The sequence below is a fragment of the Cicer arietinum genome, chromosome 6 (assembly GCF_000331145.2).
Source record: "Cicer arietinum cultivar CDC Frontier isolate Library 1 chromosome 6, Cicar.CDCFrontier_v2.0, whole genome shotgun sequence".
In the NCBI taxonomy this organism is placed as follows: domain Eukaryota; kingdom Viridiplantae; phylum Streptophyta; class Magnoliopsida; order Fabales; family Fabaceae; genus Cicer; species Cicer arietinum.
The window spans coordinates 2,216,148-2,234,555 of NC_021165.2; the positions used below are offsets into that span (position 1 = coordinate 2,216,148).

Here is an 18,408-nt window from a genome sequence, read left to right on the forward strand (position 1 = left end):
AAAAACACTTTGCTTCACTTTTAGAATGTTTTTCCTCTTTCAAACGTTGACATCTAATATTAAATAATAATAAATGCTCAAAAAATAATAAGTTTACATGTATATGTTTGATGTTTAGGAGTTTTTAAAAAATTAAAAATTAAAGTAAACTGTATTACTTAATTTTTTTTGAATTGAATTGATTTATAAAAATTAAAAATTAAATTATTTTATTAAAATTCATTTATTAACTGATTGATTTTTAAAAACTAGAACCAAACTAAACTAATTGTTACATATCAAAATCAAATTTTATTTTCCAAAATTCTTTCCCCTTCTTCCTCTCCCTTTCTCTTTCTCTCCCCATGCCTCCCTCCCTCCCTTTACGAGTAGCATTCAATCATGCATACTTTGAATACAAAAAGCAACAACACAAGCTTCTTTATGTCTTCACCACTTCATCCATCTTCAAGCTCTAAGCTTATTTTAAGTGTTGATTTGGATATGTAGTTCTAGTTAATAAGAACATAAGCTTATTTTTCTTAATTATTATTACTTTATTTCTCAATTATCCTTGCGCTGTTGTTCTTTATGTGAATGTAAATTATGTCAAAGTTAAAGTAAAATCAACAAGTAAATTCATAAACTACAAGGTTGACTTTTGGTTGGGAGTGTCATTGACGTGCAATCAAATCTAAATAATTTGAACTTATTAATATCAAAGTTCAAATTTTGATATCGTTAGAATCGCAATGAAATGTAGCCAAATATTGATGCTACTATGTTGAATTTTACAAAATGAGTTTGATAGATTTAGCATCTAATATCCTTTAAATTGGATTATTGATTTCATAGTAGTCATAACATTCCCTTGTACAATACTTAAATTTAATTATTTTTATATGGATTTATTTGCATTGAATTGTTATATCAGAGAACTCTTGAAGAATTTTCTTCAAACAGTTTTTTTATCCTTCATTTAGAAAAAAAAATTATATCTAGTTGACATTAAAGTAGTTAGTTTCGATTCAATGGATATTGTAATTGATCAGTTCACCTTGAATAAAAATAGTTAACTTAAAAATAATTTGGTTTATATTTCACTGCATAGAGCCGGTCCATTGGTTTAAAAGTCATTTCAGTTCGATTTAGGTTAAACCAAAACCAGTTCAATCCAATTTACATTCAAGTTTAGTTCTGAACCAAATTTTGCCTATCTGTACCAGTGATACCAATTAATAGTGTTCGATGGCTTCATATTGTTAGAAGTTAGTTATTACTAGTTTATAGTGGAAACTATAAAATTTATTTGATTCCCGATTAGATTTTATTGATATATGATTTTATTTATTTATTTATTTATATTTTTCAATATGTAGGCAAAATAAATGGTGTCAAATTAACATATTTGTAGTTGAGTGCATGTTAAAATAAGTTGAATGCATATTTAAATCAGTGTTTCTATTAAATTATTATGCAAGTATTTTTAGTCTTTGTTGGAATGTCAAAATATATATATATATAGCATTTTTTGTCTTTGTTGGAATATAAAAATATATATATATATATATATATATATATATATATATATATTTGAATGATTTTTTTTTTATATATTTGTTTACAATACTATAAAAAGTTCATTCAAAAAAAATTAGTTCAATATTTAATTTATATGTTCATAATTTAAAGACTTTTATTTTGAATATATAACATTTAAAAAAATTCAATGTAATTTATTAAAAGTTAAAAAACTATAAATATGTGTCGATGAACTTTGAATAATGTTTTAACATGTTTACAAAATTCCATTTAAAATTTTAATAATATTTTATTCTATTAAAAACTAAAATAGTTTGTACCGTAGTTTTATAAGGACTAAAAATTATAATTTTTTTATAAAAAATAAAAATTAATACAATTCTTAAAATAATAAAGAAATGTTTAAGAGTTTGAAAGAAAGAAATAAAGAGAAAGAAAAAGCGAATGGTGAATAATTTTCAGACTTTGCATTAGCTTTTTTGGTTATTGACCAAAATTCACTCCAATACATGGAACTAAAAAACAATTGGAAAAGTGTTTGAAGATTTTGAATAATACTAGTATTTTTTATCACATATTCTTTTGATAGATGTGAAGGATGTATCTATATCTTCATTTCCCCATTTTCTTCAAAGTTTTATAATAACAACTTAATAATTGTTGAAGGTATAAGGCTACAAGAGCAAATAAATAGGTTATCAAATATAAAGAATAAACCATCAAATGATCTCTAAATTTGTAAGATGTTCTGAATTTGATATCTAAAAACATGAACATTTCAATTTAGTTATGAATTTCATAAAATGTTTCTTAAATTCATTCTTTTGTAAATGTTAGTTATTAAATTATATATGCCGTTTTATTCGATTTTGGAAAAAAAAAATTAAAATTTAATCTGATCTGAACGTATTTTTTACCTTACCGTAATTAAAAAATATTCATATATCTCCAACATGTTTTAATATACAATTCTAGAGAAAAGCTCTCTCATCGCTTGGTTTATGGTTCTGTTTGTGTTGTTGTGATGTGTTGTCTTGTCTTTTATGTGTTTTGCATTTTGTTCTCAAGGTGTTTGATAAAAACCCCAAAGATGTTTGGTTGTAGTCAAAAGGATTTTGAGTGATCATCTAATAGTGGTTCTTGCAAACCTCTCTCTTTTTTTATTCAACAAATGATCATAACGGGTGAGTTTAGTCAATTTCGTGAACCCTAATAGTCGATTTTTGCGTCCAAAAATCAAATAAATGATTTGTAATTGGATAGATATAAAAACGAAAATTTCTCAACTTACTTATCATGTGTTGAAGAAATTTACTTGGTTGCTTATATTAAGTTATTGATTTTATAATGCTCTGTTGAATTCTAATCTCAAAATTCATTGTCGTCCAAATCTTAAATGGTTTAGATAATTGTGTTGTTTATTGTAAAAAAAATCGATAACATTTTGTGTCATTTTTCATTTTTATCGGTTTTTATACAAAACATCTAAATATAATTTGAACTTCAGTGACATCTGTTCACAAATATTAAATATTTGTTCTTCACAAAACTAAGGTAGCTGCGTTTTTCGGTATTTTTTTCCTATATCTCTTTATTCATTAAAAATATGTGATTTATGTATTTTTTTTATATATATTTAGTTTTTTCTTCTTTATATTTTACTTGTAATTTTCTCGTCCGAGCACAATATTCTATTATTCATTCTCTTGAAATGATGTTATTTGATTTTTTTTGTAGTATTAGATTAACTGAGATTTAGTGCAAATTTAATCAATTACTTTAATACTATCAACATGTGAACTCCAGATACACGTGTTGAATAATAAAATTATAAAATAAATCTAAAATTGAAAAATAAAGAAATTGACCTAACGTTGGCGGCGACTATAACAAACTAATAATAGAACGACAACGATGACAATGACAAAGAACAACACATACAACAACGAATGGTGCAACAACAAAGACACCCACGAACAATGCATATAAACGTCGACGAAGGCACATAACGCGAGCACGCCGGCGAGGAAGATGAAAAGGGATGAAGTAGGAGGAACATAAAGGAAGGAAGATGAAGTAGAATGAATAAGGATGGAGTAGAAGGATTGGAGAGAGCACACGATACTTAGTTGATAACGACCTAAAAAGAGCTAATTAGGAGGAAAAACAAAGAATATTTTAAGTGAAGACTTTATAATAATTTTTAGTTTTATTTGTGTTTAATTTGAATTGTAATAATTTTGGTTAAGTGGTGTAAGCCCAATATAGGTATAGAGATTTGGCCTTTGGTCCATTTTATAAATAAGGTAAATCCTTCTTAAATACTTTATAACAGTCTTGAGACAACTTTGAAATGAATTAGAATTAGTGAGATATGTCTCATATTTGAGTTGTTGGATTAGAACTTGAATCTTATCAATGTATTTATTTACCATTGTGAATTTCTTTAATATAATTTTATCATATTTATAAACTTTTATTGTTTTATACAATTAATTTAGTTATTTAAAGATTTATTATTTTTAATTTCTATAGATTTTAGATTATATTCTTCTCAATTAATAAATTTAGATAAATAAATATTACATTAGAATTAAAAAAGAAAAACAGTTTAGTGGCATGAAAGGGTCGTATGGATGAATGACACAAGGATTAAGGGATTAGGAGACAAGGCAGTAGAAGGGCATATGGATGAAGAGGAAAGAGGCACCTGTCCCATGTGAATGGGCAACATGACACATTTCATCATTTTATTTTTATCCAACACTTTTGTTTGAGAAATTGTTGTGCCATGATATATTCTAGTAGTAGTACATTTGTACTACCATCTCACATGGCCGACAACCCCACTAAATTCACCACTTTGCATCTCACAAAAACTAAACGCTTCTTCTTCTCTATTATTCTTACCCATTTATTCATCCAAATTGATAATTTTATTGAAATAAATATATTCAAAATGAAGTACCAAACCATCTAGTTTTTGGAGAAATAAAAATGAAGTGATTTGGGGAGTCAACTTTAGAAGGACAAAAGCAATCACGATATAAAAATAGTTTACTTTTCAATTTTATTTTTCTAAAATGCAAACAATATATTCCATTTTGAGATTATGTTCCATATTCACAAGATATTCCTTTTATCTGCCTGCCTACCTATCTACTATATAGCCATTAAATCAATCAACCTGTGTTCAAAAGGAATACTGTTTTTGTGTCGAAACACTTTTAAGCTTTCTTTTGATCATAAAAAACTAAAACGTTGAAAAATAAAAGTAATTCAAAAGTAAGATGATTTTGTTGTTTATTGATAGTAGAAATTTATGTCAACATACTTTTTGAATATATTGAAATGAGGATTATTAGATCCACATGCTAGATGAGTTTAGACAATATAAAACTATAAAATTATGTAGAGTAACATGTATCTATTCTTTTATTGGATGAGGGAGATAATAAAGAAACGATTATTATATAATTTGTCTTTAATAAAACTGGTGGTGCATTTGCTTCGTTTAAACATGTTTAATCCAAAATTATTAATAATAGTTCTGATTTAATTAGGAATTGTTCATCATCGTGGGTATGGACGCAAAATCAAAGCTTGCAAATGTTGTTTCCAAGCCGTTTTCAATATCTAATTGATTGATCAACATCCATTAATTTTCTTTTTTTCTAATTTGAAATATTGGGTTGCAGTATAAGGATAAATCAAAATTGTGTATATCTTAATATTTTTATCTCTATAAAATCTTCTGATTTATTCATAATTTTAATACATCGAATGAAAAATATCTGTCATTTTCTTACTATTTTTTATAAGTTTCATTTAGTTCAATTGATTCGAAGATCTGTACAATTTTATTAAATAAATTTTTTTTTTTTTTTTTTACTGAAAACGATTTTTAGTTAGGTCTTTTGGATGTCAATAAATATTAAGCATCCTAACTCAACAAATGGATAAAGTATTTATATCACTTGACTGCATATAAAAAAGATATTGAAAAACTATTTAAAATATTTTTTGACATAAATCTCTAAGAACAAATTTTTATAAAGTTATTAAGACATAAACTTTTATTGTTGAATGATAAAACATATATTGACAAACATTATGTTAGTTGAATCAATAATCCAAAGGGTTGACAACTTTATGAGCACACTCATTATTTATAAGGTTGTTTCCACTAGGGATGTGTTGCATTAGTGTGAGTTTTTTTAATTTATTTATGGATTTTGCTGACAAGTGTGTTTGGAGTATTTATTAATAGATAAAAAATAGTTACTTTATTTTAAAAATAGTAAAATTTGAACTATAACAAATTTAAATACATAACTTTTAATATATTTTTCATGTAAAATTGATATATTTAAATCATTAATTAATGTATTTGGAGCACAATTAGTATTTGTCATTGACATAAATTTAAATATGAGTGAATACTATTGATTGATTTTCAAAGCATAAAAAAATTAATTTAAGAAATTTATTGCATAGACTCTTGAAATGTCAAGAGTAATAATAGAACTAATGATCCTAAACCATAAAAAAGTTTAAAACATTGAAAATTTAAGTCATATTTTTTATATACGTAATATTAACTCGAAACTATTATTTACATTTATTCTTTTAACAACTTTACCCATTCATTACAGTTAATAACTGTATCTTCTTAATAGAGGTGTATTTTTTTTTGGGTCAAAAACAAATTTCCTAATGTCGTACTAAAATTATATTGGGCCCCACTTCTAATTTTAATGCAAATGACACTAGAGAACCATATCACAAGATTTTAGTACACACTAATTTACTCTAAGGAAAAGGAGGAATTAAATGAAATATTTTCTCAAGTGAAACATGAACAAAAGTTGTCAAATGTAGGATGGACCACACCAAAATCAGAAAGAAAAAAAATTAAAGCATGAAAATGTTTATTGACTTATTATTTGACATCATCCACACCTTTAAACTATGCCCCATTGAAGGAATAGTTGTGATATGATTCTTATGCCATTAAAGTAGTTATTGTTTACATCCCTCTCTCAACCACTTCAACCTTGATATTTGGTTTTATATCTGGAATGAGAATGAATTATCATCTCATGTATTTTTCCACTGTAAATGACTTTCTCATATAAAATGGCTGTTCTACTTTTTAATTATATTGTAAAAAATATTTGTTATAATTAAAATTTTATATTTACTTCAATGCATGGTTATAAATAGAACTATCAACTTCGTTGATGATTTAAAATAAAATTTAAATATAATCTATTTATTATAAAATTCTTGTTTTTAAATACTATTTTAATAGATAAATATCGATATTATAAGATTGAACATCAAATTTCATATTTAAATTTAAAGTCTGTAAATTTCTAATAATAATTATATTATATAATGCTATGAAATTTTATACTCAAATTTGAGTTAAAGTGGATGTAAATAGAGATCCAAATATTTGTGTCAATTGATAAATAAAAAATATTTATATTTATTTTCTCAATTGTTGATAATTTTTAAAAGATGTAAAAAGTTCCCATTTACAATAAATCGATTCAAATTGATTCACGAGTCACATTGTGCTCAATTTGTTTTTCCAGCTCTATTTGCCCCTTTAATATTCATTTTAATATCGTAAAAGTTCATTATGCATGTGATTGTGACATTCAAGTGTGTCAAAGTGGATGACTCTCTTCATAATGAATTACAAATAAAAATTAACATCATATTTTAAATGAAATATAAACAAGTATTAGTTACTTCTTTAAAATAACTCTAATTTAATTTAACATTTTGTATTTTTAACGAACAAATATATTAATAATTGAGAATAATTTAAACAATAATTTTTTTTTGTTTAGAATTAAATTATTATTTTTTATAAAAATTGTATGAATGAAGTGCATATTTGATTTAATTTTGGAGAAGTTAAAACTATTCTGAATGTGTAAATTTGATTTTGTCATATCTAAATGTTGTCGCCTATAATTGATATTGCTTCAAGAATCAATTTTTATTTAAAGTTACAATTTTTAATTTTTAAGTTAAAATGTAATTTTTATCTTAAAATTTATTATTAAACTTATTTTTACATAAATATATCAAAAAATAAATTAATTTACATTAAAGTAACTTTTAAATAAAATAAAATAAAACTCACTTTTAATTAATAATCAATTTTAAAAAAACGTTTTCATAAAATCAATTTTAGTCATCCTAAAACTGAAAACATGCAATAAACCATTTTTTAGTGAGCATAATTTATTCAATCTACTTGTGTTTTATTCTAAAAAGAGCATATAGTTAATTTTGGTGCCACACATACATTGGACTATCAAAGTTTTTTTCCCAAAAAAAATAAAAAAAATAAAAATTCTAAAAAAAGTCAAAGTTTTTTTTTACAGAACACTATAACAAAGTTTTTTTTTTTCTCTCGATAAGATTATATCAAATTTGATGGGGAAATGTAGAGAGTATACTCTACCTTTTTTTTTATTTTTAATGAAGTCACAAACAAATACAGTATGAATTTTGTCTAAACAAATAGGGAACTAATTAAACCGTTATTAATATTTTGTTGCAAAGATGAGCTAAAAAATAACTAAATTAACTGTTTACCAACAATCAACATAACAGAACACTATAAATATCGGTTATAAAGTTAATGCACAGTACATTAATCACAATTACAAAACATTAATTAATTAGTGTGAATTAGCCGTTGAGGGTATTTTGGGAATTCGAAATATAAAAAGGGTGGGTGTTTAGGGTATTTCATATGGGAATAAGATCCGCGCATTATGGTCAAGTCATTATCGTTCAGATTTGTGATAGCGATTCTCTCTCTCCTCTTTCTCTCTCCTTTCTTCCTTGTTCTTTTTTTTGTTTGGAACACAGAAAAAGTAGAATAAGTGAGAAAGACCCAGGTGAGAAACAAGATTCAGAATGTGAAAAAGTTTCGATTTTTAGTCTTCCATTATTAAAGCTTCTTCTCAAGTTTTATGACACTGTTGAAGTGAAAGAGAGTGTTCAAAAGTTTTGACTTGACTAGTAATAGAAGGTAGACAACAACAACATCGTATCAAGGAAAATCTTTAAAATTCGATTTTGCATATAGTTATTGTGTTTTAAAGAAATAAAAAGTGTAGATCAAGAGGAACCAACAAAACAGGTTGTGTTCATTGTACAGGTAAAAACATTGTTTCTCTAATATCTCAACAACCCTTTTTTCTGTCTTTTTCTTATCGTGTTGTGTGTGTTTTTTTGGAGTCAATGTTTGGTTTATTGCTTATAATATTGTGTGAACGTGGTCTTGTTTGTCTTTTTAAAAGTTTTATACACAGCTTTCTAAATTAGTTACTTCAAATAAATATGCTCGCAACTCGCATAAATTGTTTTCAAAAATAAATAGTAAAATTACTCCAAAATATTTAACTCACTTAGCTTTTTACTTGAACCAACAATTTTAATTCTGATTAAGAAATAAACCGTAGCAAGATTTCACGATTTTAATAGAATAAACAATTTGAAATTTAAGTATATGAAATTACTTTTATTTTTTTATAAAAAAATATATGAATATTTTTTAATTAAATAAATTATAAAGAAAAATTTATCGTAATTTAATGTATAAAGATAAAGATAAAGAGTATATTGTATTTTTTTTATAAATGAACATAAAAGAAAATTTTCAAAATTATAAAAGTTGTAAAAAAATAAAAAATGTTGGAGTCGGGTAGTATTTAATAAATTCACGCCTATAGAGCATGATTAGAGAAAACAACATTTTTTAATTCCTTAAAAAACACAAATATTGGCTGTTGGGTGAAAGGAGAGAGTGGTTCTTTGGAATTTGAGCTGTTTTTCCATCTTTTGAGACCCATGCTTGTCTCTATTTCCTTTTTTATTAGTAATTCTTCCTCTATTCTCTCACTTCTCTTTCTTTCTTTGTTTTTTTATTTATTATTATCTTAATTTTGGAGTAGTTTTTTGCTTCTTTAAGAGAGATAATGAAAGAAATAGTCCAATCATTCATCATGCTGGGTTTTGGTTTTGATTTTGATTTTGCTTTTACTAGTTTGATTCTTTTTTCTTCGAGGCTTGGTTTGGTTTGAATCACGCAAAACAATGCTGTGTAATGATGCTGTACTTGGTTTTTTGTTCTGTGAGCTTTTTCTTTCAACCATTAGATGAAAAAGTGTCTGAGATTTTTAGATTACTTTCAGCTTTTAACAAAGTAAGCTAGTTCCTATTTATATAAACTACACTGTTAATTGTTTTTGGGACTTTGATAGATATGAAGAAGAAGATTTAAGAGAGATAAATAGAAAAAGATTTAGTGTTGGTGATGGGTCTTCAATTGAAGATGCAGACTCAGCAACACCCTTTGGATTTGAAGTTACATGAACAAAATGGGAACAAAAGAAAATACACATTTATTCAGGCACATAGAGCTTGGCTTCTTAAGTTTTTGTTGCTATGGATTCTTCTGATGGCTATAATTGGTTGGTGCATCTATAGCAAAATGGATGCTGATACTAAAGTGAGAAGGAAAGAGATTTTGGGTAGTCTTTGTGATCAAAGGGCTAGAATGTTGCAAGATCAATTCAGTGTTAGTGTTAACCATGTTCATGCTCTTGCCATCCTTGTTTCAACTTTTCATTATTACAGAAACCCTTCGGCTATTGACCAGGTTTGTGCTTCAAAAACTTTATCTTTCTGTTTTTGGAAATGAAAAGACTCTATCTTTGCTGTGTCTTCTGTTGACTGTTTTGTTGGGATAATCTTGTATATTAGACACACAAGTTGTAATTTGTAGCGCTAAGCTGTGATCAAATCTCTGTGTTTTTTGTTCTAACATGTTTGATCATTTCACTATAGGAATCATTTGCAGAATATACTGCTAGGACTGCGTTTGAAAGGCCATTACTGAGTGGAGTGGCCTATGCACAGAGAGTTGTTAACTATGAAAGAGACAGATTTGAGAAGCAACATGGATGGGTTATAAAGACAATGGAAAGAGAGGCTTCACAGGTTAGGGATGAGTATGCGCCGGTCATATTTGCTCAGGAAACTGTCTCTTACCTTGAGTCTATCGATATGATGTCGGGAGAGGTAAAGAACAAACAACACCTGTGAACCATATCTATGTCTATGCTTGATTTTATGTGTTTAGACTTTTTTTTTACTGCAACTTCTCATTTGCACGATGTAGGAGGACCGAGAGAACATTTTGAGAGCTAGGGCTACCGGGAAAGCTGTTCTGACTAGCCCTTTTAGGCTGTTGGGTTCACATCATCTTGGTGTGGTTTTAACATTTCCTGTTTACAAATATAAGCTCCCTTCAAACCCAACAACAGAAGAGCTCATTAAAGCGACCGCAGGGTATATCCTTGTTTCACTTCTTTTTGGCTTAGTTTTTATTTTGAGAATCTTTTATCTTATGTTGGGTTTAGTTTAAATCTTAGGTACATTATTGTACAAATAATGCATTTATAAAGCACTAGTGGATACTTGGCATGCATGTCATTTTATTTACACGCTTCTTTGGAAAACTAGGAGAATAAGTTGATGGTTCAATATTGCTCCTTTATGATTGCTGTAAGCTTTTCAATAGAATGATGTGTTTAATAAACGTTTTAATTGGAAGCAGATATATCGGAGGACCCTTTGACGTCGAGTCTCTTGTGGAGAATTTACTCAGTCAACTTGCTGGTCATCAAGCAATTTTGGTCAATGTATTCGATATAACAAACTCTACTGACCCGCTAATCATGTATGGAAACCAATACGAGGAAGGTGATGTTTCTCTTGTCCACGAAAGTAAGCTTGATTTTGGAGATCCATACAGGAAACATCAAATGATATGTAGGTAGGTTCTTCTTCTGGCCATTGTATTGTACATTTTCTTCTTGAAGGAGTTTGTGTTTTTGTCAGCAAATGCTTATGATCAAACTTATGAACAGGTATCACCAGAAGGCACCGACAAATTGGATAGCGCTTACCACTGCATTCCTATTCTTTGTGATTCTTTTATTAGTAGGTTACATTTTATATGGTGCCGGAAAGCATATTGTCAAAGTAGAGGACGATTTCCACAAAATGGAGGAACTAAAAGTGCAAGCAGAAGCCGCTCATATTGCCAAGTCACAGGTGCTTTTCTTGACACATCGTTACTCGATGGCAGTTATTAGAACCGTTCAATATTTCCTTGGATTGCTTAACAATAACTAAAACTGAAATTTTGTTTTTGATGTCAGTTTCTAGCTACTGTCTCTCATGAAATTAGAACACCTATGAATGGCATTTTAGGTAACTTCAAAATTCTTTCTTTGTGCCTTAAATGCAACGTATGCTTTCGTACCTTTCAGTTTTTCATTATTGATCTTGTTATTAAACTTCATGTTACGACAGGAATGCTTGGTCTGCTTCTACGCACGGAATTGAATTCAACTCAACGGGATTATGCTCAGACAGCTCAAGCATGTGGGAAGGCTCTCATAGCATTAATAAACGAAGTGCTTGACCGAGCTAAAATTGAAGCCGGAAAATTAGAGCTGGAAGCAGTTCCTTTCGACCTTCGTTCCATACTAGACGATGTCCTCTCTCTTTTCTCAGAGAAATCTAGACACAAAGGTTTAGAGGTATGCTTAATTGTTGGTAACTTCATTTTCATTAATTGTTCACTTAATAGTTTTTTTCTTTAATTGATGATCTAACTTCATTTTCATTTGTTGTTCCTATTCAATTGGTTGGTGGTGTTCCTACTGTGATCTCAATGTACAAATCTTCCTACTTGATGATATGGTTTGGGAATATAGCTGGCAGTGTTTGTTTCTGATAAAGTTCCAGATGTTGTTATGGGAGATCCTGGAAGATTCAGACAAATAGTAACAAATCTTGTTGGCAACTCTGTTAAAGTAAGTTCTATTTTCAAAATTATTTGCCTAAAGTTATGTGCATTTACATTACTAATATGCATGTTGTGTTGGAATTTTAAAAAAAAGAAGCGTGACGGGAAGTTCGAATCCTTCAAGTTCATCGTAATTTATCAGCATGGTATTTGTTGATTACGTTTCTGATTAACTTCGATATCCTGCAGTTTACTGAGCGAGGACATATATTTGTCAAAGTCCATTTAGCTGAAAAGAGAAAGTCAACAATGAATGGAAACATCGAGACTTTTCTAAATGGAGGATCTGAAGAAATTGTGCATAAATCTGGCAGTTATAATCTCAAAACCCTAAGTGGATGCGAAGCAGCTGATGAACGTAACAACTGGGATAATTTTAAGCATCTAATTGACGACGAAGAATTTTTCTGCGATGCTTCGACTAAAAAAGTTGCTTCTAATGAATTTTATGAGCAAGTCACCTTGATGGTGTGTGTGGAAGACACTGGAATTGGAATTCCTTTCTCGGCTCAAGATAGGATTTTCATGCCTTTTGTGCAGGCTGACAGCTCAACTTCTCGAAACTACGGTGGTACTGGCATTGGCTTGAGTATCAGTAAGTGCTTGGTTGAACTAATGGGTGGTCAGATAAGTTTTATAAGCCGGCCCCAAGTTGGAAGCACCTTTTCGTTTTCAGCGGATTTCGGAATATTTAAGAAGAATTCAATAACCACCGACGTGAAGAAGCTTAATTTCGAAGATCTACCTTCTAGTTTTAGAGGTCTTAAAGCCATTGTGGTTGATGGAAAACCTGTTAGAGCTGCTGTGACTAGGTACCATTTGAAGAGACTAGGGATACAAGCTAAAGTCGCTAATGCCGTCAATAAGGCTGTTTCTCTATGTGGGAAAAATGGTTCTTTGACCACAGGGTAAGTTTTTAATTTCCCTTTTTGTTGTTGCTCCTTCGTTCTTTTTTAGTTGTCATTTTAAGGTTATTTACACATACAAAAAGAAAAGCAATAAATTGTTACTTTTGATGAAGTTATTTATCTTTTTCCTATAATATCCTTGACTATTTATTATCTCATTTCACATATTCTTTCTGCAATAAATATAGTTATGGGTAGTATTAACGAAATAGTAGTTAATACTGCATTGAACTTTAAAAACAACAAATAAACAGAAACAATTATTTTTTTCCACAAAAGGAACGAAGGAGTAATTAGGAAGCAAGTAAAAGTGCTATTTTTAGTGAATAAATGTTAAGGACTATGTTTTTTCCTTAAATTTTTTTTAATATGCTTATGTTTATTTCTGAGGTTGACCAACCTCCTCATAACATTAAATGACAACTAATATTTGGTGTTTTGAAAAATTGCATTTGTTCATATTGTGTGGTTCATTTACTTCAGTTCATTGACTGAGTTAAACTATTTGGTTGTGGCAGAATATTCCAACCCGATATTATTTTTGTTGAGAAGGATTCGTGGGTTACTGGAGAAGACGGGATCTTTGGTGTCCGGCAACTAGACTGGAAACAGAATGGACATATATTTAAGATGCCTTCCCTGATCCTTCTCACGACGAATATTAGTAACGATGAGTTCGATAAAGCTAAATCGGCAGGTTTTAGCGATACCGTGATCATGAAGCCGCTGAGAGCGAGTATGGTTGGTGCTTGTCTTCAGCAAGTTTTGGGGACAGGCAAGAAAAGACAGCTAGGAAAGGACATGCCTAATGGTTCAACTACAGTTCGAAGCCTTCTTTATGGAAAGAAAATTTTAGTGGTTGATGACAACAGGGTGAACCGTAGGGTGGCTGCTGGCGCGTTGAAGAATTTCGGAGCTGATGCGAAGTGTGCAGATAGTGGCAAAGCTGCTCTTGAAATGCTTCAATTCCCTCACAATTTTGATGCTTGCTTCATGGATATTCAAATGCCGGAAATGGACGGGTACCCATGCTTGCATTGATTACTACTGATATTTTCTCATTTTCCATCCATATATATAATAATATTTTATGTTTTTCTGTATTATTTGAAGATAATCTGAATTGTGTTCATCTTGTTTATGAAACTAATCAATTAAACATGTGATAGCTGCTATGTTAATATGAAATCTTTTGCAACTTAGAAACATGTTGGCCATACAAGTTTTCAGTTATGTACTAATTCCGTCCCTAAAATATAGAATAGGATCATGTTGACTATATCAAAGAAATTAAGAAAGAAGATAGTATTATTGAATTTGTTGTCAATCTGTATTGTTTTACAAGTTTATCCAATGCATGAGATTCGATGATAAACCGTGTAATTAAATATTATTACAATACTTGCAGGTTCGAAGCAACTAGTCGAATTCGAGAAATGGAGAGGAAGGCAAATGAGGAGAAGAAAAGGGAAGGAAATGACACGAAAAGCGAGTTTCATATACCTATATTGGCGATGACAGCCGATGTAATCCACGCAACATATGAAGCTTGTTTAGAATGTGGTATGGATGGATATGTCTCAAAACCTTTTGAGGAAGAGAATCTTTATCAAGCAGTTGCAAAGTTTTTCAAAGCCAAGCCTATTACCTCAATAGACTCATGACAGAAGAAGCAACTTAATTAATTTAAGCATGTTCATTCACTACTGGCAATTTTTCATATTATTAATGCTTTCATGCAGAGAGCAATAATAAATATGATATGAGGATGGTTTCTTGATACTCAAGTATGATGATGCAGTTTTCATTTCTAACCAACCTCAAGTTTGATTGGACATGATTTATATACCTCATAACTCTTCATTCCTATAGCTTTGTGTATAGATTCTCAAAAGGGATGTGGAAAATTATGTAAATTCATTATTTTTCTTATGCATCTTAATACTTACTTCTTCCCTATTAGAAAGGGTTTTTTCTATTGTTATTAATTTTGTATAATTGCATCTTAAGATTTTGAAAATGTTGATAATGTTTATTTAGTGCTAAGAGCATCTCCAATAACTCATTTGGAAATCAAATTGGAGTTGTTTAATCCATTTGTCACGTTAGTCATAAAATGATTTCTGCACCCCCTCCCCTACAAACAAGTACAGGCTCTACGCTCTACCCTACCTGCTCCTTGAATACGGAAGTTGGTTACCCGTAAATAAGGACATCATATGCTCCAATTCAATCCAGCACCCACTTCTTCAGCTACATTGGGGACCCCTATCATTTATTTATTAACTTTTTGTACTTCTCATCATTTTTCATTTAAATATATTTTCAATTATTATATTCCTTTTTTTAAAAAACTAATCATCATATCTTACATTAAAATATAATTTTTTTATAGGCAGTCGCATCTATAAATTTTAATTTCTTTTAGTAGATAGTTGCACTCCAAAGAATACCAACTCTTGAAAGAAAAAAAAAATATCTTTTAAATAGTCGCATATCAGAAATAAGACTTTCTGAAAATTTAAAAAAATATTATATTTTGATATATAAATATCAATGTATATTATATTAGTTAATTTTATTAAAAAAATATAATAATAAAATACCCATTTGTGCACTCTACTCTTAAAAAGTTCTTGTTTATTTTTACAAGCCATTTTTTTTTTATTGATAAAAAATAATATAAATTTAAAGTCAAATATATATATATATATTTATTGCGAATAAACTTCAAGATTCATTTACTGTATTTTTGTGTCGGTTATTGTGACACACGTGTCAATAATACAGCATTCTGTAGTGACACATGGTAGCAACTACAATGACAAGGCAGTAATAGATTAGTATATATTAATTGAGATTATTGAAGTTTGAATAAAAGAAGAGAATGGCAAATTATCAGAACCAGTACGGTGCTGTTCCTATAAGCAAGAATCCAATTGAGAAGGAAGAAATATTGGATAGCCCCACACAAGTCATAATAGCAGATACAACTACACCTCACAACATAACTACTTCTACTTCTACTTCAACTGCTGGTGAGGAAGAGATTACAATCAACCATCATCATCATAACAAGAAACAAGGAATAGTTGACAAGATCAAGGATAAGCTTCCTCGAATTCGAACACACCATCATCACTAACTATATAGTTTAAATCAATTTTCGTTTAAGTCATTTTAACTTTTTTTTTTTGTGAGTTTGTCTTCTAAGATATATTCGTTTGTACCATTAATTTTTAATATATATTAAATTATGTATGTGGTATGTTAAATTTAAAAAATTTATCGAATTATTATAATAAATCGTTAAGATTTAATAAAAATATCGTAATAAGTTGATTATTTAATTAATTTTGTATGTGAATGAAGTTAAATATATTGTTAGTTTTTAAATTTATTAAAATTTTTGAATTTTTGAATTTTTAAAATTAAGAATATAAATTTATTATTAATTTTTAAAAATGCGAAACTTTAGTTGAATTTTAAATGTTCGAAAGTTGAATTTTTGAAAGTTTTAATATGTTTGAAAGTTTTGTATTTCAAAATTTTCATATTGTTCGAAAGTTTCTGCATGTCGAAAGTTTGGTATTCAATGAAAGTTTTAAAAGTTTTATTATTTTTGAGAAAAATAAAATTCGAAAGTTTCATCATCATAGAAACTTTTGAATTTTTGATAAAATCTTGTTTCGAATATTTGGAAGTTTCGAATTTTTATTACTTTTGTATTTCGAATGTTTCAATATTTCGAAGGTTTGGTAGGGTTAGATTGAATATTTAAAAGTTGCGAATGAAGTGGGTGAAAAAAGAAAAGTAAATTTTTTTTAGAGTTTTTATATACGAAACTAGGGGCAATATGGTCTTTTCGATATAAATGGAGGTGGGAGGTCAAAGTGGGAGGTGTATGGTACAAATCTCATCGGCGATAGATGTGTTGGCCCAACAATTATTTAGCATAACACTGGAAATTGTGGCAATATAAGAATGTTGAGACAATTTTTCTCAAATATTTTAATGATAATAAAATTATTTTAAAAATTATGATTATATGTGTTATCTCATTTGTATTCTTGAGTATATTAATTTTTAAAAAATAGATTAAGTATCTCATATATTAATTTATCATCTGATAGAGGATTTTGTTACTTTTAGTTCAAACATCTTTGATATCCAAAATAGTCAAAATAGTTATATGAACAACTAGTTGCTAAAATTATGATTAAAGAATGTTTGAACAAGTGTTAGAGGATAGTTAAAGTACAAAGGTGGTATCGTTGACTTGTAAAACAAACTACTTCAAATTGTTGGGAAAATAAAAAGCAAAAAGGAAGAATGAAAGTTTCATCTATGAACTAATCAGATCCAAGGATGGATCACCATATTCATTCTCTCAACCTTTTTAAAATGAGTACATAGTTAGAAGGGGAATTTTGTAATTCTAAATAAAGTCAATGGACAATCATTTAAGTCTCCAACATATTTATTATACTGCTCCTCGTATTTGAAGCTTTGTGACTTTTATAAATTGATATGATCTTATCATCTTAAAAACAAGATAGTAATTCACATCAAAGTTGTGATGAAACAATCTCATCTCATCCTCAATATTCTTTCTACTAATCGTAAATATATCTTTGAATCACTCTTTTAGAAAGTATATTCTAGTATTAGTTGTTAAGATTCATTTATAAAAAATCCTCCCAAGAACTTGTTTATTCTTAAGTTACAATTAACTTGGTGAAACGTGTATAAGGTCAATAAGACAATAAGACAATAAGAGAAATCGTTTATGTAAGTCTAGTGAAATTAAGATGATACATAGTAAAAACTGTCATAAGAGGATAGGTCTTTTGAGTCATATTAAAAATACAAGTGACTGATGATTGGACATAACATATGTTAGATGAACCAATATAAATCTGTGAATGTCATTCTCTAAACTTTGTTCTCTTTATTTCATCTCATAATATTCTTATTTCGGTTTTAAATATATATCCTTTGAAATTCTGGTCTATTATCTTGACATAGAGAATATTCATTTAAAATTATTTTTTAAAAAAAGAA

General features: G+C 28.5%; 1 protein-coding gene across 2 annotated transcripts; it reads left to right on the forward strand.

Moving 5' to 3' along the window:
• The first annotated feature begins 8,361 nt into the window (after window positions 1-8,361).
• Window positions 8,362-15,320, forward strand: LOC101511355 (histidine kinase 4). Of its 2 annotated transcripts, none has more exons than XM_012716613.3 (12): window positions 8,362-8,713; window positions 9,819-10,216; window positions 10,405-10,638; window positions 10,739-10,908; window positions 11,177-11,395; window positions 11,490-11,676; window positions 11,784-11,835; window positions 11,938-12,167; window positions 12,345-12,443; window positions 12,626-13,344; window positions 13,863-14,366; window positions 14,753-15,320. In XM_012716613.3, the coding sequence occupies exons 2-12, from the start codon at window positions 9,872-9,874 to the stop codon at window positions 15,006-15,008; spliced, it is 3,015 nt and encodes a 1,004-aa protein (XP_012572067.1). In that variant the 5' UTR covers window positions 8,362-8,713; window positions 9,819-9,871; the 3' UTR covers window positions 15,009-15,320. The 2 variants fall into 2 exon arrangements, with proteins under 2 accessions (XP_012572067.1, XP_012572068.1); XM_012716614.3 differs by lacking the exon at window positions 8,362-8,713 and adding an exon at window positions 9,282-9,433.
• Window positions 15,321-18,408: the final 3,088 nt, after the last annotated feature.